This window comes from Hemitrygon akajei, chromosome 28 (assembly GCF_048418815.1).
Source record: "Hemitrygon akajei chromosome 28, sHemAka1.3, whole genome shotgun sequence".
In the NCBI taxonomy this organism is placed as follows: domain Eukaryota; kingdom Metazoa; phylum Chordata; class Chondrichthyes; order Myliobatiformes; family Dasyatidae; genus Hemitrygon; species Hemitrygon akajei.
The window spans coordinates 7,923,819-7,947,302 of NC_133151.1; the positions used below are offsets into that span (position 1 = coordinate 7,923,819).

Below are 23,484 nucleotides of genomic sequence, written 5' to 3' on the forward strand. Positions count from 1 at the left end.
CTCCCGCAGAGGCTTCCATTTTCCTTTCATCCATCTACGAGTCTTCTAATTGTCCCTAATTGGAGCGACTGGGCTTGTACACACAGGAATTTTGAAGGATGAGAGGGGACCTGATTGAAACATATAAGATTATTAAGGGATTGGACGCGCTAGAGGCAGGAAACATGTTCCCGATATTGGGGGGGGGGGGGGGGGAGTCCAGAGCCAGAGGCCATAGTTTAAGAATTAGGGGTAGGCCATTTACAACGGAGTTGAGGAAAAATTTTTTACCCAGAGAGTTGAGCTGCAGAAGGCAGTGGAAGCCAATTTTCCGGATGCTTTCAAGAAAGAGTTAGATAGAGCTTTTAAAGATAGCGGAGTCAAGGGATATGGGAGAGAAGGCAGGAATGGGGGACTGATTGTGGATGATCAGCCATGATCACAGTGAATGGCGATGCTGGCTCGAAGGGCCGAATGGCCTACTCCTGCAACTATTGTCTGTTGTTATCTGCCTCTACCACCACGCTCCGTCTTGTTTTTTTTTTAAACACTTTCCTCTGGCATCCTCCTATACATTTTTCCGATCACTTTAAAAGGATGCCCTCTGGTACTGGCCAATCCTGCACTGGGTAAAAAGTCTCTGGCCCTCCATTTGATCTTTGCCTAGTGCAGCCGCGACCAATTCGCCTCACACCCATATCCACTGCTTTAGCTTCATCGGTTTGGTTCCTCGAGGGGGGGAAACTCAATTCAGGCTGGTGAGGCACGACCTGCCCTTTGCGAAGCCAGGTATTGGACCTGTATTAGTAATGTACCTGTGTCGGTATTGGACCTGTGTCGGTATTGGACCTGTGTCAGTAATGTACCTGTGTCGGTATTGGACCTGTATTAGTAATGTACCTGTGTCGGTATTGGACCTGTATTAGTAATGTACCTGTGTCGGTAATGTACCTGTGTCGGTAATGTACCTGTGTCGGTAATGTTCCTGTGTCGGTATTGGACCTGTGTCAGTAATGTACCTGTGTCGGTATTGGACCTGTGTCAGTAATGTTCCTGTGTCGGTATTGGACCTGTGTCAGTAATGTACCTGTGTCGGTAATGTACCTGTGTCGGTAATGTACCTGTGTCGGTATTGGACCTGTGTCAGTAATGTTCCTGTGTCAGTAATGTACCTGTGTCGGTATTGGACCTATGTCAGTAATGTTCCTGTGTCGGTATTGGACCTGTGTCAGTAATGTACCTGTGTCGGTATTGGACCTGTGTCAGTAATGTACCTGTGTCGGTATTGGACCTGTGTCGGTAATGTACCTGTGTCGGTATTGGACCTGTGTCGGTAATGTACCTGTGTCAGTATTGGACCTGTGTCAGTAATGTACCTGTGTCGGTAATGTACCTGTGTCAGTAATGTTCCTGTGTCAGTATTGGACCTGTGTCAGTAATGTTCCTGTGTCGGTATTGGACCTGTGTCAGTAATGTTCCTGTGTCGGTATTGGACCTGTGTCGGTATTGGACCTGTGTCAGTATTGGACCTGTGTCGGTATTGGACCTGTGTCGGTATTGGACCTGTGTCGGTATTGGACCTGTGTCAGTAATGTTCCTGTGTCGGTATTGGACTTGTGTCGGTAATGTACCTGTGTCGGTATTGGACCTGTGTCGGTAATGTACCTGTGTCAGTATTGGACCTGTGTCAGTAATGTACCTGTGTCGGTAATGTACCTGTGTCAGTAATGTTCCTGTGTCAGTATTGGACCTGTGTCAGTAATGTTCCTGTGTCGGTATTGGACCTGTGTCAGTAATGTTCCTGTGTCGGTATTGGACCTGTGTCGGTATTGGACCTGTGTCAGTATTGGACCTGTGTCGGTATTGGACCTGTGTCGGTATTGGACCTGTGTCGGTATTGGACCTGTGTCAGTAATGTTCCTGTGTCGGTATTGGACTTGTGTCAGTAATGTACCTGTGTCGGTAATGTACCTGTGTCAGTAATGTTCCTGTGTCAGTATTGGACCTGTGTCGGTAATGTACCTGTGTCAGTATTGGACCTGTGTCAGTAATGTACCTGTGTCGGTAATGTTCCTGTGTCAGTATTGGACCTGTGTCGGTATTGGACCTGTGTCGGTAATGTATCTGTGTCGGTAATGTTCCTGTGTCGGTAATGGACCTGTGTCGGTAATGTACCTGTGTCGGTAATGTACCTGTGTCGGTATTGGACCTGTGTCGGTAATGTACCTGTGTCGGTATTGGACCTGTGTCGGTATTGGACCTGTGTCGGTAATGTACCTGTGTCAGTAATGTACCTGTGTCGGTATTGGACCTGTGTCGGTATTGGACCTGTGTCGGTATTGGACCTGTGTCGGTAATGTACCTGTGTCGGTAATGTACCTGTGTCGGTATTGGACCTGTGTCAGTAATGTACCTGTGTCAGTATTGGACCTGTGTCAGTATTGGACCTGTGTCGGTATTGGACCTGTGTCGGTTATGTACAGGTGTCGGTTATGTACCGGTGTCGGTTATGTACCGGTGTCGGTATTGGACCTGTGTCGGTATTGGACCTGTGTCGGTAATGTACCTGTGTCGGTATTGGACCTGTGTCGGTATTGGACCTGTGTCGGTAATGTACCTGTGTCGGTAATGTACATGTGTCAGTAATGTTCCTGTGTCAGTATTGGACCTGTGTCGGTATTGGACCTGTGTCGGTAATGTATCTGTGTCGGTAATGTTCCTGTGACGGTATTGGACCTGTGTCGGTAATGTTCCTGTGTCGGTAATGGACCTGTGTCGGTAATGTACCTGTGTCGGTAATGTACCTGTGTCGGTATTGGACCTGTGTCGGTAATGTACCTGTGTCGGTAATGTTCCTGTGTCGGTATTGGACCTGTGTCGGTAATGTACCTGTGTCGGTAATGTACCTGTGTCGGTATTGGACCTGTGTCGGTAATGTACCTGTGTCGGTATTGGACCTGTGTCGGTATTGGACCTGTGTCGGTAATGTACCTGTGTCGGTAATGTACCTGTGTCGGTATTGGACCTGTGTCGGTAATGTACCTGTGTCGGTATTGGACCTGTGTCGGTAATGTACCTGTGTCGGTATTGGACCTGTGTCGGTATTGGACCTGTGTCGGTAATGTACCTGTGTCGGTATTGGACCTGTGTCGGTATTGGACCTGTGTCGGTAATGGACCTGTGTCGGTAATGTACCTGTGTCGGTAATGTACCTGTGTCAGTATTGGACCTGTGTCGGTAATGTACCTGTGTCGGTAATGTACCTGTGTCGGTATTGGACCTGTGTCGGTAATGTTCCTGTGTCGGTATTGGACCTGTGTCGGTAATGTACCTGTGTCGGTAATGTTCCTGTGTCGGTATTGGACCTGTGTCAGTAATGTACCTGTGTCAGTATTGGACTTGTGTCAGTAATGTACCTGTGTCAGTATTGGACCTGTGTCAGTAATGTTCCTGTGTCGGTAATGTACCTGTGTCAGTAATGTACCTGTGTCAGTATTGGACCTGTGTCAGTAATGTTCCTGTGTCAGTAATGTACCTGTGTCGGTATTGGACCTGTGTCAGTGTTGGACCTGTGTCAGTAATGTTCCTGTGTCGGTATTGGACCTGTGTCAGTAATGTTCCTGTGTCGGTATTGGACCTGTGTCAGTAATGTACCTGTGTCAGTATTGGACCTGTGTCAGTAATGTACCTGTGTCGGTATTGGACCTGTGTCGGTAATGTTCCTGTGTCAGTATTGGACCTGTGTCAGTAATGTACCTGTGTCGGTATTGGACCTGTGTCAGTAATGTACCTGTGTCGGTATTGGACCTGTGTCAGTAATGTACCTGTGTCAGTAATGTACCTGTGTCAGTATTGGACCTGTGTCAGTATTGGACTTGTGTCGGTAATGTACCTGTGTCAGTAATGTATCTGTGTCGGTAATGTTCCTGTGTCGGTAATGTTCCTGTGTCGGTAATGTACCTGTGTCGGTATTGGACCTGTGTCGGTATTGGACCTGTGTCGGTAATGTACCTGTGTCAGTAATGTATCTGTGTCGGTAATGTTCCTGTGTCGGTAATGTTCCTGTGTCGGTAATGTACCTGTGTCGGTATTGGACCTGTGTCGGTATTGGACCTGTGTCGGTAATGTACCTGTGTCGGTAATGTTCCTGTGACGGTATTGGACCTGTGTCGGTAATGTTCCTGTGTCGGTATTGGACCTGTGTCGGTAATGTACCTGTGTCGGTAATGTTCCTGTGTCGGTATTGGACCTGTGTCGGTAATGTTCCTGTGTCGGTAATGTTCCTGTGACGGTATTGGACCTGTGTCGGTAATGTTCCTGTGTCGGTAATGTACCTGTGTCGGTATTGGACCTGTGTCGGTAATGTACCGGTGTCGGTAATGTACCTGTGTCGGTATTGGACCTGTGTCGGTATTGGACCTGTGTCGGTATTGGACCTGTGTCGGTAATGTACCTGTGTCGGTAATGTACCTGTGTCGGTATTGGACCTGTGTCGGTATTGGACCTGTGTCGGTAATGTACCTGTGTCGGTATTGGACCTGTGTCGGTAATGTACCTGTGTCGGTAATGTACCAGTGTCGGTATTGGACCTGTGTCGGTAATGTTCCTGTGTCGGTATTGGACCTGTGTCGGTATTGGACCTGTGTCGGTAATGTACCTGTGTCGGTAATGTACCTGTGTCGGTATTGGACCTGTGTCGGTAATGTACCTGTGTCGGTATTGGACCTGTGTCGGTAATGTTCCTGTGTCGGTATTGGACCTGTGTCGGTATTGGACCTGTGTCGGTAATGTACCTGTGTCAGTAATGTTCCTGTGTCGGTATTGGACCTGTGTCGGTAATGTACCTGTGTCGGTATTGGACCTGTGTCGGTAATGTTCCTGTGTCGGTATTGGACCTGTGTCGGTATTGGACCTGTGTCGGTATTGGACCTGTGTCAGTAATGTACCTGTGTCGGTAATGTATCTGTGTCGGTAATGTTCCTGTGTCGGTATTGGACCTGTGTCGGTATTGGACCTGTGTCGGTAATGTACCTGTGTCGGTAATGTACCTGTGTCGGTATTGGACCTGTGTCGGTATTGGACCTGTGTCGGTAATGTACCTGTGTCAGTAATGTTCCTGTGTCGGTATTGGACCTGTGTCAGTAATGTTCCTGTGTCGGTATTGGACCTGTGTCAGTAATGTTCCTGTGTCGGTATTGGACCTGTGTCAGTAATGTTCCTGTGTCGGTATTGGACCTGTGTCAGTATTGGACCTGTGTCAGTATTGGACCTGTGTCAGTAATGTACCTGTGTCAGTATTGGACCTGTGTCAGTAATGTTCCTGTGTCGGTATTGGACCTGTGTCAGTATTGGACCTGTGTCAGTATTGGACCTGTGTCAGTAATGTACCTGTGTCGGTATTGGACCTGTGTCGGTATTGGACCTGTGTCAGTAATGTACCTGTGTCAGTATTGGACCTGTGTCAGTAATGTTCCTGTGTCGGTATTGGACCTGTGTCAGTATTGGACCTGTGTCAGTATTGGACCTGTGTCAGTAATGTACCTATGTCGGTATTGGACCTGTGTCGGTATTGGACCTGTGTCGGTAATGTACCTGTGTCAGTAATGTTCCTGTGTCGGTATTGGACCTGTGTCAGTAATGTACCTGTGTCAGTATTGGACCTGTGTCAGTAATGTTCCTGTGTCGGTATTGGACCTGTGTCAGTATTGGACCTGTGTCAGTAATGTTCCTGTGTCGGTATTGGACCTGTGTCAGTAATGTTCCTGTGTCGGTATTGGACCTGTGTCGGTAATGTACCTGTGTCGGTAATGTACCTGTGTCGGTATTGGACCTGTGTCGGTAATGTACCTGTGTCAGTAATGTTCCTGTGTCGGTATTGGACCTGTGTCGGTATTGGACCTGTGTCGGTAATGTACCTGTGTCGGTAATGTACCTGTGTCGGTATTGGACCTGTGTCAGTAATGTTCCTGTGTCGGTATTGGACCTGTGTCAGTATTGGACCTGTGTCAGTAATGTTCCTGTGTCGGTATTGGACCTGTGTCAGTAATGTTCCTGTGTCGGTATTGGACCTGTGTCGGTAATGTACCTGTGTCGGTAATGTACCTGTGTCGGTATTGGACCTGTGTCGGTATTGGACCTGTGTCGGTAATGTACCTGTGTCAGTAATGTTCCTGTGTCGGTATTGGACCTGTGTCGGTATTGGACCTGTGTCGGTAATGTACCTGTGTCGGTAATGTACCTGTGTCGGTATTGGACCTGTGTCGGTATTGGACCTGTGTCGGTAATGTACCTGTGTCAGTAATGTTCCTGTGTCGGTATTGGACCTGTGTCAGTAATGTACCTGTGTCAGTATTGGACCTGTGTCAGTAATGTTCCTGTGTCGGTATTGGACCTGTGTCAGTATTGGACCTGTGTCAGTAATGTTCCTGTGTCGGTATTGGACCTGTGTCGGTATTGGACCTGTGTCGGTATTGGACCTGTGTCAGTAATGTACCTGTGTCAGTATTGGACCTGTGTCAGTAATGTACCTGTGTCAGTATTGGACCTGTGTCAGTAATGTACCTGTGTCGGTATTGGACCTGTGTCGGTAATGTTCCTGTGTCAGTATTGGACCTGTGTCAGTAATGTACCTGTGTCGGTATTGGACCTGTGTCAGTAATGTACCTGTGTCGGTATTGGACCTGTGTCAGTAATGTACCTGTGTCAGTATTGGACCTGTGTCAGTAATGTTCCTGTGTCGGTATTGGACCTGTGTCAGTATTGGACCTGTGTCAGTAATGTTCCTGTGTCGGTATTGGACCTGTGTCAGTAATGTTCCTGTGTCGGTATTGGACCTGTGTCAGTAATGTACCTGTGTCAGTATTGGACCTGTGTCAGTAATGTTCCTGTGTCGGTATTGGACCTGTGTCAGTATTGGACCTGTGTCGGTAATGTACCTGTGTCGGTAATGTACCTGTGTCGGTATTGGACCTGTGTCGGTATTGGACCTGTGTCGGTAATGTACCTGTGTCAGTAATGTTCCTGTGTCGGTATTGGACCTGTGTCGGTATTGGACCTGTGTCGGTAATGTACCTGTGTCGGTAATGTACCTGTGTCGGTATTGGACCTGTGTCGGTATTGGACCTGTGTCGGTAATGTACCTGTGTCAGTAATGTTCCTGTGTCGGTATTGGACCTGTGTCAGTAATGTACCTGTGTCAGTATTGGACCTGTGTCAGTAATGTTCCTGTGTCGGTATTGGACCTGTGTCAGTATTGGACCTGTGTCAGTAATGTTCCTGTGTCGGTATTGGACCTGTGTCAGTAATGTTCCTGTGTCGGTATTGGACCTGTGTCGGTAATGTACCTGTGTCGGTAATGTACCTGTGTCGGTATTGGACCTGTGTCGGTATTGGACCTGTGTCGGTAATGTACCTGTGTCAGTAATGTTCCTGTGTCGGTATTGGACCTGTGTCGGTATTGGACCCGTATCGGTAATGTACCTGTGTCGGTATTGGACCTGTGTCAGTAATGTTCCTGTGTCGGTATTGGACCTGTGTCAGTATTGGACCTGTGTCAGTAATGTTCCTGTGTCGGTATTGGACCTGTGTCAGTAATGTTCCTGTGTCGGTAATGTACCTGTGTCGGTAATGTACCTGTGTCGGTATTGGACCTGTGTCGGTATTGGACCTGTGTCGGTAATGTACCTGTGTCAGTAATGTTCCTGTGTCGGTATTGGACCTGTGTCGGTATTGGACCTGTGTCGGTAATGTACCTGTGTCGGTAATGTACCTGTGTCGGTATTGGACCTGTGTCGGTATTGGACCTGTGTCGGTAATGTACCTGTGTCAGTAATGTTCCTGTGTCGGTATTGGACCTGTGTCAGTAATGTACCTGTGTCAGTATTGGACCTGTGTCAGTAATGTTCCTGTGTCGGTATTGGACCTGTGTCAGTATTGGACCTGTGTCAGTAATGTTCCTGTGTCGGTATTGGACCTGTGTCAGTAATGTTCCTGTGTCGGTATTGGACCTGTGTCAGTAATGTACCTGTGTCAGTATTGGACCTGTGTCAGTAATGTACCTGTGTCAGTATTGGACCTGTGTCAGTAATGTACCTGTGTCGGTATTGGACCTGTGTCGGTAATGTTCCTGTGTCGGTATTGGACCTGTGTCAGTAATGTACCTGTGTCGGTATTGGACCTGTGTCAGTAATGTACCTGTGTCAGTAATGTACCTGTGTCAGTATTGGACCTGTGTCAGTATTGGACTTGTGTCGGTAATGTACCTGTGTCAGTAATGTACCTGTGTCGGTAATGTTCCTGTGTCGGTAATGTTCCTGTGTCGGTAATGTTCCTGTGTCGGTATTGGACCTGTGTCGGTATTGGACCTGTGTCGGTAATGTACCTGTGTCGGTAATGTTCCTGTGTCGGTATTGGACCTGTGTCGGTAATGTTCCTGTGTCGGTAATGTTCCTGTGACAGTATTTGACCTGTGTCGGTAATGTTCCTGTGTCGGTAATGTTCCTGTGTCGGTAATGTACCTGTGTCGGTATTGGACCTGTGTCGGTTATGTACCGGTGTCGGTAATGTTCCTGTTTCGGTATTGGACCTGTGTCGGTAATGTTCCTGTGTCGGTAATGTTCCTGTATCGGTAATGTACCTGTGTCGGTATTGGACCTGTGTCGGTATTGGACCTGTGTCGGTAATGTTCCTGTGTCGGTAATGTTCCTGTGTCGGTATTGGACCTGTGTCGGTATTAGAGCACTCTGCCACTTGGGACATTTTGGGCGCTGAGAGTCACGGTCGTGCTACAGTGAAATCTCGGAGACTCACTCCCTCCCACTAGATACTTTATTGAGCCCAGAGGAAATTACAGGGTCACAGTAGCATTATGAGTGCACGGATATACGAATATTCGAAGAGAAGTAAGAAGGAATAAAAAAAAAGTTACCTCAAACAGTCTTAACAGGAGGGGATCATCACTTCCCCGGCTGTAGGTTGACTCATTATCGAGCCCAATGGCCGAGGGTAAGAATGACCTCGTATATCGCTCTTTGGAGCAGCGTAGTTGTCTCTGTCTGTTACTGAAAGTGCTCCTCTGTTCAGCCAAGGTGGCGTGCAGAGGGTGAGAAATATTGTCCAGAATCGCCACTATTTTCCGTCAGGTCCTTTGTTCTACCATAGTCTCCAGTGTGTCCAGTGTGTCTCCTATAACAGAGCCAGGCCTTTCTAATCAGTTTATTGAGCCTGTTGCCATCACCCGTGTTGATGCCATTGCCCCAGCTCACCACCGCATAGAAGATTGTACTGGCAACACCAGACCGGTAGAACACGTGAAGGAGAGGCCTGCACACTCCAAAGGACCTCAGTCTCCTCAGGAAGTAGAGGTGACTCTGGCCCTCCTTGTACACAGCCTCTGTGTTATACATCAGGCATAAGGAAAAGGAATAGGGCACTGCATGCCCCCTATCAGGTGTGCTGCCTCCTGTTCCGCAATGATCAGTCGATTCACGCGTATCCCCGGGAGTGCGGGAGGGGGTCCCAACACCTGGCCCACTGAGGCCGTGGGTGCTTGTTCTTCAGCAGGAGAGGCAACTCATAATGTACCCACGTCCTGCCTGGTTCCCACCAGCTTCACCGCTGAGCGTTCCTCCTGTGCATTTGGGTCCTGCCACTACGAGGCGGGCACGCTCCACACGAGAGTGCGAACCGCCTGAAGCAGGACGTGCTATTTGTTAGACTTTGCACGCCTGTCCGTCAAAGGAATGGAAATGCCTTTCCCCACACACCCCTCTGCCAGCTCGATGGGGCAGCAGGTAGAGCACAGGGACGCGTGTGGGTGCGTTTCTTTTGCGCACTGGTTGAATGCCTCTGCCTGTCCACCTGTCCCTCCCCCACACCCCCCACCCCCCCCCCCCGGCCCTGCGAACTAACACAGCAACCCACAGATCGTAGCCCTAACCTATTCACGGGACAAATTACAATGACCAATTAACCTACCAACTGGTGCGTCTTTGGACTTTGGGAGGAAACCAGAGCACCTGGAGGAAACCCACGCGGTCACGGGGAGAGAACTTATAAACTCCTTACGGGCAGCATCAGGAATTGAACCCAGATTGCCTGTACTGGAAAGCATTCTGCTCACCACTGAGCTTGGCACGGGCTGTCACTGATTCTATTATGGTTATTATTTTTTTGTGGGGTTATTCAGTACGCCTGCATGAAAATGAATGTTGGGGCTGTGTACGATGATATGTATACTTAGACAAATAAATTTACTTTGAAGGTTGAACCGTCACTGACTGTTTTGCCTACGTGTTCCCACATCCCTACAAGCTGTAAATTATCCCCAGTGTGTGGGTGATGGGTGGAATCTGGTGGGGGAGCGGATGGGATTGCTGGAGAGTGAAGTAAATGGGACCTGACATAGGGGTGGTAAATGGGTGGTCAAGATTGTTTGATGTAATTTAGCTTGAAGGAGAATGAAAAGATTGCTAAGCTGAGGAACTCAGCAGGTCGGGCAGCATCTGTGGAAATGAATAAACTGTTGATGTTTCAGGCCAGACTCCTCTTCAGCACTGAGAAGGAAGGGGGAAGATGCCAGAACAAAAAGGCGCAGGGAGGGAGAGAAGGCTAGTTGGAAGGTGATAGATGAAGTCAGGTGAGTGGGAAAAGTCGAGGGTTGGAGGAGAAGGAATCTAATAGGAGAGGAGAAAAGTCCTTGAAGCGACAGAGGATGAGAGGTGACCTGATAGGTGTACAAGATAATTAGTACAAGATTGGTCGTGTGGATAGTCAGAGGCTGAAATAGCTAGTGTGAGAGGGCACAGTCTTAAGGTGCTTGGAAGTAGGTTCAGAGGAGATGTCAGGGGTAAGTTTTTCACATAGAGAGTGGTGAGTGCATGGAATGGGCTGCCGGTGATGGTGGTGTAGGCGGATTAAGAGACTCCTGGATGGCTACATGGAGCTTAGAAAAATAGAGGGCTATGGGTAAAGCCTAGGTAATTCTAAGGTAGGGTCACGTTTGGCACAGCTTTGTGGGCCGAAGGGCCTGTATTGTGCTGTAGGTTGTCGGTGTTTCTATGAGAGTGGACCATGGGAGAAAGGGAAGGAGGAGGGGACCCAGGGGGAAGGCATAGGCAGATGAGAAGAAGTCAGAGTGCGGAATAGAGGTGGTGTGGGGGAAGGAGACATCGATACTCATGCCATCGTGGCTACTCAGACGGACAGAATAGAAGGTGTTGCTCCTCCACCCTGAGGGTGCCCTCATCATGGCACAAGAGGAGGCCACAGACCAACATGTCACAAAGGGGATGGGAATTGGAATTAAAATGTTTGGCCGCCGGGGAGTTCAGCTTGTGGCCGATGGTGCAGAGGTGCTCGACGATTGTAACTCCGGATCTGATGCAGCACGAAAAAACCCTGCACAAAAGATAAAGCACACAATAATAATAACTCAATAACTATAAATTCAGAAGATACCTTATTGATTGTATGTCCACAAAGTGTTACTATAGAAACATAGAAAACCTACAGCACAGTACAGGCCCTTCGGCCCACAAACTTGTGCTGAACATGTTCCTTAGAAATTACTAGGTTTACCTATAGTCATCTATTTTACTAAGCTCCATGTACCTATCTAAAAACCTCTTAAAAGACCCTGTCGTATCTGCCTCCACCACCATTGCTAGCAGCTCATTCCGCACACTCACCACTCTCTGAGTAAAAAAAACTTACCCCTGATGAGATGTCCACAGCACCTTAAACCTGTGTCCTCTTGTGGCAACCATTTCAGCCCTGGGGAAAAAGCCTCTGACTATCCACACGATCAATGCTTCTCATAATCTTGTACACCTCTATCGGGTCACCTCTCATCCTCCGTCGCTCCAAGGAGAAAAGGCCGAGTTCACTCAGCCTATTCTCATAAGGCATGCTCCCCATTCCAGGCAACATCCTTGTAAATCTCCTCTGCACCCTTTCTATGGCTTCCACATCCTTCCTGTAGTGAAGCGACCAGAACTGAGCACAGTACTCCAAGTGGGGTCTGACCAGGGTCCTATATAGCTGCAACATTACCTCTCGGCTCTTAAACTCAATCCCACGATTGATGAAGGGCAATACACCATACGCCTTCTTAACCACAGAGTTAACCTGTGTAGCTGCTTTGAGTGTCCTATGGACTTGGACCCCAAGATCCTTCTGATCCTCCACACTGCCAGGAGTCTTACCATTAATACTATATTCTGCCATTATATTTGACCTACCAAAATGAACTACTTCACACTTATCTGGGTTGAACTCCATCTGCCACTTCTCAGCCCAGTTTTGCATCCTATCAGTGTCCCATTATAACCTCTGACAGCCCTCCACACTATCCACAACACCTCCAACCTTTGTGTCATCAGCAAATTTACTAACCCATCCCTCCACTTCCTCATCCAGGTCATTTATAAAAATCACTAAGGGAAGGGTCCCAGAACAGATCGCTGAGGCACACCAGTGGTGACCGACCTCCGTGCAGAATATGACCTGTTTACAACCACACTTTGCCTTCTGCGGGCAAGCCAGTTCTGGATCCACAAAGTAATGTCCCCCTTGGATTCCATACCTCCTTACTTTCTCAGTAAGCCTTGCATGCGGTACCTTATCAAATGCCTTGCTGAAATCCATATACACTACATCTACTGCTTTTCCTTCATCATTGTGTTTAGTCACATCCTCAAAAAATTCAATCAGACTCGTCAGGCACAACCTGCCCTTTACAAAGCCATGCTGACTACTCCTAATCATATTATACCTCTCCAAATGTTCATAAATCCCACCTCTCAGGATCTTCTCCATCAACTTACCAACCACTGAGGTAAGACTCACTGGTCTATAATTTCTGGGGCTATCTCTCCTCCCTTTCTTGAATAAAGGAATAACATCCGCAACCCTCCAATCCTCCGGAACCTCTCCCACCCCCACTGATGATGCAAAGATCATCGCCAGAGGCTCAGCAATCTCCTCCCTCGCTTCCCACAGTAGCCTGGTGACTTATCCAACAATGCTTTCCAAAAGTTCCAGCACATCCTCTTTCTTAATATCTACATGCTCAAGCATATCAGTCTGCTGCAAGTCATCACAACAATCACTAAGATCCTTTTCCATAGTGAATACTGAAGTAAAGAATTTATTAAGTACCTCTGCTATTTCCTCTGGTTCCATACACACTTTCCCACTGTCACACTTGATAGGTCCTATTCTTTCACGTCTTAATCCTCTTGCTCTTCACATACTTGTAGAATGCCTTAGGGTTTTCCTTAATCCTGTCCACCAAGGCCTTCTCGTGGCCCCTTCTGGCTCTCTTTTGTAAGCTTTTCTTTTCTTCTTGACTAGATTTAATACAGCCTTTGTACACCATGGTTCCTGTACCTTACCATAACTTCCGTGTCTCATTGGAATGTACCTATACAGAACTCTACACAAATATCCGCTGAATATTTGCTACATTTCTTCTGTACTTTTCCCTGAGAACATCTGCTTCCAATTCAAGCCTCCAATTTCCTGCCTGACAGCCTCATAATTCCCCTTACTCCAATTAAACGCTTTTCTAACTTGTCTGTTCCTATCTCTCTCCAATGTACAGGAGTGTAAGGTGACTGTGACAGGAAATGATAAAGTAGTGGTGGTGGGGGGTGTGGAGGGGTGGGTTAGCGGGTGGAAGTGTTGATCAGTCTTCTTGCTCGGGGGAAGTAACTTCTTGAGTTGGGTGGTATTGCCGTTGACGGTAGTAGCCTCCTCCCTGATGAGAGAGGGACAAACAGTCCGTGAACAGGGTGAGTGAGATCCTTCATGATGTTACTGGCCCTTTTCTGGTACCTTCCTGTATATCTGTTCTTGGTGGTCAGCATGGATTTGATGGGCTGAGTGGCCTGTTTCCATGCTGCAGCTGTCTATGAGGGTGTCAGGGGAATAGATTACTGGGAATTAAGCAGGGGAATGAGGTTTTGCTGAGAGCTGGAATAGGCTCAGTGGGCTGAATAGCCTCTTCCCGTGTGAAATATATATTTTAGTTTCTCCAGCTAATGAGAGGAATTCCCCGCCGCCCCCCCCCCCCCCAAGCATTCTTCTAAGCCCAATTTATCTGCAGCTGTTGGAACTCCATGTGGCTGTGGTTGGTTGGCTCAAGGGGCAATGAGTGCTGATCATCATCACAAGCCTGGGTGGAAGGTGTGGAGACCCTGAGATGCCCAGTCGTCAGGATCCCCCTCTCGGCCTCACCAGTGGAGTCCAAAGGAAAGCTCATGAAGCGATGCGTTTGGCACCAGGAGCTGCCGGGAGGATGTTCAGTGACGTCCAGCCGCCTTAGGGGCTCCACTCCGGATGTACTGTCTGGGTTTTACTCCCGTAGCCTTCGTCTCTCCCGAGGCAGTGGGGCTATTTACCCACCGCTGGGGATCTGGTTCACGGGCACCAGGGCGCGTCCACACACCGGTGGGCCTGCGTGCAGGGGCTGGACCTCCTCCCCGTCCCCTGTAGTTCGGCCCGAGTCCGAGAGGAGTTCGGTTCCGTGTGTGTCCCCGGCGAGGAGGCGCAACGTGAGGCTTGCTGTGGGAGAGGCCGTGTACTGGCAGGGAGAGACTGACACGTTCAGCTCTCCTTTCCGCCAGGCGGCTGGCCAGCCGTGGGAGCTGAGAGTGAGAGTGACAAGCACGACCCACTACGCTACCACACTCGACGCGACACAACAACCGTTTGACACGAGCTGGAGCTCCAGTGCCACACATGCACAAAACAGGGCAGAAAAGCAGCCTATCAGTGAGCATCAGCGACCACGGTTCAATCCCTGTAAGGAGTTTGTATGTCCTCTCTGTGACTGTGTGGCTTTTTGTAGACCATATGGCATAGGAGCGAACTAGGCCATTCGGCCCATCGAGTCTGCTCCAAGTGTGGGTTAGTAGATGAACTGGGTGTGATTAGGCTGTGTGAGCTCATTGGGTAGGAAATGCCCGTTAACCGTGCTGCACTTCTGAATCAATAAAAGTACTAGAGGAGCTCTGCAGGTCAGGCAACATAGAAAAGGCATTTGGACAGGTACGTGGATTGGGATGGTTTCCAGGGAAAGTGGGACTCGCTTAGCCGGCACGGAGGAGTTGGGCTGAAGGGCTGGTTTCAGAGCCGTGTGACTCTATGTCCCCTCTCCCTGCAGTGACTACGCCGCCGTGGTGTTCTTCGCCAACAGCCGTTTCGAGACTGGGAAGAAGAAGCTTCAGTACCTGACCTTCGAGGACTTCGCCTGCTGCGCCGAGCAGCTGATACAGAACTGGACCGTGGGGGCCGTGGGTGAGTGAGAGTTTCACGGGCCGCACCGAAACATGGGTGTGTGTCTTGCCAGGGAGTCTCTGATTCAAACTTTCGCGATAGCGTTGGTCATTTCTGCCTCGACTTCTGCGTAGCAGTTAGTAAAACTCTGTTACAGAGCCAGCGATCCGGGGTTCCGCTCCCACCAGCCTTTGTGAGGAGTTTATACATTCTCCCTGTGACTCCGGGTGTTCCAACTTTCTCCCGCATTCCAAAAGCACGGGCAGCGATCCGGGGTTCCACTCCCACCTGCCTTTGTGAGGAGTTTATACATTCTCCCTGTGACTCCGGGTGTTCGAAAAGCATGGGCAGGGTGAGCAGAAGTGAGGAAGAGTGCAGGCCCGTCCCTCTAAACTGAGAGCGAGGAGAGGCCCGAGGTTGGATCGATCGAAATGCTGGGCCGATTTGGGTAAGTTGGGAATGGGCTGAAATGTGGTGGCGGGGTCCAGGCCCAGAGCGTATCAAAGCGAAGAGAGACCTGATGTTTGGATGATTTAAACACAGATTGAAAAGGCAGGGTGTTGGGACCAGAGGTGAAGGTCGGGCTGGTTCTGCTTGTTGCCCCGTGATGTTTACTCGATTCGTGTCTATGGAATCACTTTCATTCTGAGTGCCATTTATTTTATTGTTTGCACAATTTGTCTTTATTTTTCTCTCTGCACATTGGCAGTCTTCTTTTCCTTCATGGGTTCTTTTTGGTTTCTTCTGGCTGCCTGTAAGACAAATCTCAAGGATGTATAATGTTTGCACACTTTGATAATGAATGTACTTTGAACTTTTGAATTTTGAAGATGTCCAGGTCAGTAGTTAGTTGATCCCGTGGGTGTAATTGGGCGATGCAGAGTCGTTGGACCGTGCTTCTAAATAAATAATAAAGTAAATTCAAAGTCCTGGGATGCAGCACGGACAGAGTTCCTTCAGGTTGGGCAACACACACAAAACGCAGCAGGCCAGGCAGCATCTATAGGAAGAAGCACTGTCGACGTTTCGGGCCGAGACCCTTCGTCAGGACTAACTTGAAAGAAGAGGTAGTAAGAGATTTGAAAGGGGGAGGGGGAGGCGGAGATCCGAAATGATAGGAGAAGACCGGAGGGGGTGGGATGAAGCTAAGAGCTGGAAAGATGATTGGCGAAAGGGATACAGAGCTGGAGAAGGGGAAGGATCCTGGGACGGGAGGCCTAGGGAGAAAGAATGGGGGAGAGGAGCACCAGAGGGAGATGGCGAACAGGCAAGGAGTGATTGTGAGAGGGGCAGAGAGAGAGAGAGAAAAAAGGAGAGAAAAAAGGGTGGGGAGAGAGAGATAAATAAATAAGGGATGGGGTAAGAAGGGGAGGAGGGGCATTAACGGAAGTTAGAGAAGTCAATGTTCATGCCATCAGGTTGGAGGCTACCCAGCTGGTATATAAGGTGTTGTTCCTCCAATCTGAGTGTGGCTTCATCTTGACAGTAGAGGAGGCCATGGATAGTGTGGTGAACTACATATACTTGTCTGGACTGCTCCTGTGGCTCCTCCCACAGACCCCTGCTGACTGCTCCTGTGGCTCCTCCCACAGACCCCTGTATAAAGGCGACTGAGGCCTAAGCCCGGCCTCTTTCTCCAGGATGTAGTGTTGTTCATTCTTCCAGTCAATAAAAGCCGATATCTCGCTTCTTACGTCTCAGAGTGAGTTATTGATGGTGCATCAGATAGACAGGTCAGGACCGAACCCGGGTCTCTGGAGCTGCGAAATCAAGACAGACAAGATTTCTGCACCAGCGATGTTCCCTCTGGTCATGACCAGTGTGCGCTGTGCATTCTCATTTTTGCCCAGTGATAACAGCATGCATAAAATATTTAATTTCTAATGAATTTTCAGGAAGCTATTGTAAGAATGATGAACTATCAAGTCCAGTTTGTTGTTCGTTGTTTAAAAGAAACAGAAATAATATGCATCAGTGAGTCTTATTTCTCGTATCCGGTGTGACAGCATGTAATACTATTGACCTTTGTTAGAGGGTGACAACCTTCTGTGCGCAGTTTAAATTCCTTTGTGCACTAGTAGCAGAAGGTAGGTAGGTGGGGTGTGTGTGTGTGCGTGTGCGTGTGCGTGTGCGTGTGCGTGTGCGCGTGTGTACGCACACCTTGGAGGGAACATTCATGTCAAGTCACTTTTATTGTCATTTTGACTGTAACAGCTGGTACAGTACATAGTAAAAACAAGACAATGTTTCTCAGGACCATGGTGTTACATGAACCAGTACAAAAACTAGACTGAACTACATAAAAAACAACACAGAAAAAAACTACACTAGACTACAGACCTACCCAGGACTGCATAAAGTGCACAAAATAGTGCAGGCATTACAATAAATAATAAACAAGACAATAGGGCAGTAAGGTGTCAGTCCAGGCTCTGGGTATTGAGGAGTCTGATAGGTTGGGGGAAGAAACTGTTACATTTCTCAGCGTGTAGTGAAAATGTCCGTAATGGCGGGAGGAGAGACCCTGATGCTCTCAGCTGACCTCACTATCCGCTGCAGGGTCTTGCAATCCAAGATGGTGCGATTTCCGAACCAGGCAGTGATGCAGCTGTTCAGGATGCTGTCAATACAACCCCTGTAGAATGTGATGAGGATGGGGGTGAGAAATGGTCTTTCCTCAGCCTTTGCAGAAAGTAGAGACGCTGCTGGGCTTTCTTTGCTATGGAGCTGGTGTTGAGGGACCAGGTGAGATTCTCCGTCAGGTGAACACCAAGAAATCTGGTGCCCTTAACGATCTCTACCGAGGAGCTGTCGATGTTCAGCGGGGAGTGGTCGCTCCGTGCCCTCCTGAAGTCAATAACCATCTGTTTTGTTTTGTTCACATTCAGAGACAGGTTGTCGGCTCTGCACCAGTCTGTTAGCCGCTGCACCTCCTCTCTGTAAGCTGACTCGTCGTTCTTGCTGATGAGACCCACCATGGTCGTGTCATCGGTGAAATCGATGATGTGGTTCGAGCTGTGTGTTGCAGCACAGTCGTGGGTCAGCAGAGTGAACACCAGTGGATTGAGCACACAGCCCTGGGGGCCCCCGTGCTCAGTGTGATGGTGCTGGAGATGCTGCTCCCGATCCGGACTGACTGAGGTCTCCCAGTCAGGAAGTCTAGGATCCAGTGAAGAGGGAGGTGTTCAGGCCCAGTAGGCTCAGCTTTCCAATCAGTTTCTGAGGGATGATTGTGTTGAATGCTGATCTGAAGTCTATGAACAGCATCCGAACGTATGTGTCTGTTTTGTCCAGGTGGGTTAGGGCCAGGTGGAGGGTGGTGGCAATGACGTCATCTGTTGAGCAGTTGGGACGGTATGCAAACTGCAGGGGGTCCAGTGAGTGGGGCAGCAGGATCTTGATATGCCTCATAAAGTGCCTCTCGAAACACTTCATGATGATGGATGTGTGCAACGGGACGGTAGTCATTTGGGCAGGACACTGAAGACTTCTTCGGCACGGGGACGATGGTGGCGGCCTTGAAGCACGTTGGAACGGTGGCGCTGCTCAGGGAGATGTTGAAGATCTCAGTGAGAACATCTGCTAGCTGGTCTGCACATCCTCTGAGCACTCTGCCAGGAATGTTGTCTGGTCCAGCAGCCTTCCAGCTTGGAAATCTGTCATGGTTCCTTCATCGTCACTGCTATATATAAACATTTACGTGCAACGTAGAACAGTACAGTACAGAAACAGGCCATCTGACCCACAATGTCTGTGCCAAACATGGTGGCCGGTCACACCAAATCTCTTCTGCCTGCACACGATCTAACCTGGACCCACGACACCTCCTCACTAGTCGAGAAGGCACAGCGGCATGTCCGCTTTCCGCGGAGGATGCCGCGTGCTCGGCTCCCCGCCCCCGTCCTGTTAACTTCCAGCGGGAGCACCATCCAGAGCATCCCGTCTGGCTGCATTGTTGCGTGGTGCGGAAGCTGCAAGGCATCGGACCGCAAGCCCCCACAGCGGACAGTAAAAATCGCTGAGAGAATCTCCCCTCCACGTCTTTGTCACAAACGAAGGGTCTGAAGCATGTTGAGGAACTGTACCGCCCATCCCAGAAACTCCTTGAATTAAATTGACTTTATTACTTACATCCTTCCTATACATTAGGAGTGAAAATATTTACGCTATGTCTCCGTCTAAATGTCCAATTTATGGTCATTTATAATAAATAGTACGTACAACAGGATAGTCAATATAACATAGAAATACAATTGTATTGAATTAATCAGTCTGACGGCCTGGTGGAAGAAGCTGTCCCAGAGCCTGCTGGTCCTGGCTTTTATGCTGTGGTACCGTTTCCCGGATGGGAGCAGCTGGAACAGTTTGTGGTTGGGGTGACTCGGGTCCCCAGTGATCCTTCAGGCCCTTTTTACACCCTTCAGGTCTTTGTAAATGTCCTGAATTGTGGGAAGTTCCCATCTACAGATGTGCTGGGCTGTCCGCACCACTCTGCAGAGTCCTGCGATTGAGGGAGGTACAGTTCCCATAACAGGCAGTGATGCAGCCAGTCAGGATGCTCTCAATTGTGCCCCTGTAGAAAGTTCTTAGGAACTGGGGGCCCACACCAAACTTCTTCAACTGTCTGAGGTGAAAGAGGCGCTGGTTTACCTTTTTCAGCACAGCCGGTATGCACAGACCACGTGAGATCCTCGGCCCATGTGATCGTTTGACCCATAACCGTCAGGAAGGAGGTACAGGAGCACCAGGAGTAGATTGGCTAATAGCTTCTTCCTTTGGGCTGCGAGGCTAATGAATACCCTGCCACCACTGAGGCCTCCTCACTAGGACAATGAGCTGTTCACTGTACTGTTTACCTGTGCCGTGCGCTACAGACATTTTGATTTATATTTTAATAACCTATTTATGATATTATTTTGGTCGATGTGCTGTGTGTGATATGTTTTGTGGGAGCACCATGGTGTGGAAGACCATCGTTCCGTATGTACAGTAAGGAGACAATAAACGAACTTGATCCTTGACCCTCCATTCACTGCCCATTCATGATTTTAGCTAAAAGCCTAATAGCCACCAGTATTTGCCTCCATCACAACCCCTGAGATTGCATTCCAGCCCCTCACCACTCCCTGTAACCTCCTTTACATCTCTCCACCCTCACTTTAAAGAGGCATGGTAGTGCAGCGGTGACCTCCAAGAGGGCAGGGCCTTGTTGTAGGGCTTGGAGGCTTGCCTGCCCTGATGACTTGGAAGCTCTGCTTTCCCGGAGGGCTTTACGCTTTGACTCTTGGTAGGGTCACCCCTGCCAGATAGGCCAGACTAAAAGTGGTCCAGGTTCTGGTGCGGGGAGAGTGGTTGGGGTTCAGCTTAGGGCTAACAACCCTGACTGGTCAAAAAAAAACTGTTACAGAAACAGCGATGAAGAGTCCTGTGTGCGAAGGTGTGGACAAAGATGGAGGACCTTCATGGTTGTCCTAAATGCCCGGGGTGGGACGGGCAGTAAGTAGGTGTGGCACCTAGTTTAACACAATCAGGGTTTTATTCCTGCGCTGCTTGTAAGGAGTCTGTATGTTAAGATAATAAGACAGAGGAGCAGAATTAGGCCATTCAGCCCATCGAGTCTGTTCCGCCATTCCATCATGGCTGATCCTGGATCCCTCCCAACACACACCTGCCTTCTCGCCATATCCTTTGATGCCCCGACCGATCAGGAAACGATCAACTTCCACCTTAAATACACCCACGGACTCGGCCTTCACTGCAGTCTGGGGCAGAACATTCCACAGATTCACTACTCTCTGGCTAAAAAAAAATTCCACCTTACCTCTGCTGTAAAAAGTCGCCCCTCAATTTTGAGGCTATGCCCTCTAGTTCTGGATACCCCCGCCATAGGAAACACCCCCTCCACCTCCACCCTATCTAATCCTTTCAACATTCGGTAGGTTTCAGTGAGATCCCCCCCGCTCCCGTAACATCACATGTTTCTTCCCACCTTCCGAAGACGTACAGGTTAGGGTTAGAAAGTTGTGGGAATGCTATGTTGGCACTGGAAACGTGGCGACAATTCTGGGCCGTACCCCCCAGCACATCCTGCATTGGTCGTTGGCACAAACAATACACTTCACTGTATGTTCTGAGGTACGTTTGACAAATGAAGTTTATCTGCAAATACATGCCGTCCAAGGCAAATCCAGGGCAAAAAGCAAAAAGGGCCACTTTTCAACATAATTGTATAAGGGCTAAGAGTGTTGTAAAAACAAGCCTGAAGGCTTTGTGTGTCAACGCGAGGAGCATTCGTAACAAGGTGGATGAATTGAATGTGCAGATAGTTATGAATGAATATGATATAGTTGGGATCACAGAGACATGGCTCCAGGGTGACCAAGGATGGGAGCTCAACATTCAGGGATATTCAATATTCAGGAGGGATAGACAGGAAAGAAAAGGAGGTGGGGTAGCATTGTTGGTTAGAGAGGAGATTAATGCAATAGAAAGGAAGGACATTAGCCTGGAGGATGTGGAATCGATATGGGTAGAGCTGCATAACACTAAGGGGCAGAAAATGCTGGTGGGAGTTGTGTACAGGCCACCTAACAGTAGTAGTGAGGTTGGGGAAGGCATTAAACAGGAAATTAGAAATGTGTGCAATAAAGGAACAGTAGTTATAATGGGTGACTTCAATCTACATATAGATTGGATGAACCAAATTGGTAAGGGTGCTGAGGAAGAGGATTTCTTGGAATGTATGCGGGATGGTTTTCTGAACCAACATGTCAAGGAACCAACTAGAGAGCAGGCCATTCTAGATTCGGTATTGAGCAATGAGGAAGGGTTAGTTAGCAATCTTGTCGTGCGAGGCCCCTTGGGTAAGAGTGACCATAATATGGTGGAATTCTTCATTAAGATGGAGAGTGACATAGTTAATTCAGAAACAAAGGTTCTGAACTTAAAGAAGGGTAACTTTGAAGTTATGAGACGTGAATTAGCTAAGATAGACTGGCAAATGATACTTCAAGGGTTGACGGTGGATATACAATGGCAAGCATTTAAAGATCGCATGGATGAACTACAACAATTGTTCATCCCAGTTTGGCAAAAGAATAAACCAAGGAAGGTAGTGCACCCGTGGCTGACAAGGGAAATTAGGGATAGTATCAAGTCCAAAGAAGAAACATATAAATTAGCAAAAAAAGCGGCACACCTGAGGACTGGGAGAAATTCAGAAACCAGCAGAGGAGGACAAAGGGCTTAATTAGGAAAGGGAAAAAAGATTATGAGAGAAAACTGGCAGGGAACATAAAAACTGACTGTAAAAGCTTTTATAGATATGTGAAAAGAAAAAGATTGGTCAAGACAAATGTAGGTCCCTTATAGTCAGAAACAGGTGAATTGATCATAGGGAACAAAGACATGGCAGACCAATTGAATAACTACTTTGGTTCTGTCTTCACTAAGGAGGACATAAATAATCTTCCGGAAATAGTAAGGGACCGAGGGTCTAGTGAGATGGAGGAACTGAGGGAAATACATGTTAGTAGGGAAGTGGTGTTAGGTAAATTGAAGGGATTAAAGGCAGATAAATCCCCAGGGCCAGATGGTCTGCATCCCAGAGTGCTTAAGGAAGTAACCCAAGAAATAGTGGATGCATTAGTGATAATTTTTCAAAACTCCTTAGATTCTGGATTAGTTCCTGAGGATTGGAGGGTGGCTAAAGTAACCCCACTTTTTAAAAAAAGGAGGGAGAGTAAAACCGGGGAATTATAGACCGACATCGAGCCTGACATCGGTGGTGGGGAAAATGCTAGAGTTGGTTATCAAAGATGTGATAATAGCACATTTGGAAAGAGGTGAAATCATCGGACAAAGTCAGCATGGATTTGTGAAAGGAAAATCATGTCTGACAAATCTTATAGAATTTTTTGAAGATGTAACTAGTAGAGTGGATAGGGGAGAGCCACTTTTGACTTTTGACAAGGTCCCACACAGGATATTAGTGTGCAAACTTAAAGCACACGGTATTGGGGGTATGGTGTTGATGTGGATAGAGAATTGGTTGGCAGACAAGAAGCAAAGAGTGGGAGTAAACGGGACCTTTTCAGAATGGCAGGCAGTGACTAGTGGGGTACCGCAAGGCTCAGTGCTGGGACCCCAGTTGTTTACAATATATATTAATAATTTAGACGAGGGAATTAAATGCAGCATCTCCAAGTTTGCGGATGACACGAAGCT

At 48.3% G+C, this 23,484-nt stretch overlaps 1 protein-coding gene across 1 annotated transcript in view; it reads left to right on the plus strand.

Annotated features, from left to right (window-relative positions):
• Positions 1-23,484, plus strand: part of fibpa (fibroblast growth factor (acidic) intracellular binding protein a) — a 101,487-nt gene that overhangs the window by 59,103 nt on the left and 18,900 nt on the right. The window contains exon 5 of the mRNA XM_073031268.1: positions 15,146-15,279. Within this exon, the coding sequence (XP_072887369.1) occupies positions 15,146-15,279 (134 nt within the window). The remainder of the gene's footprint in view (positions 1-15,145; positions 15,280-23,484) is intronic.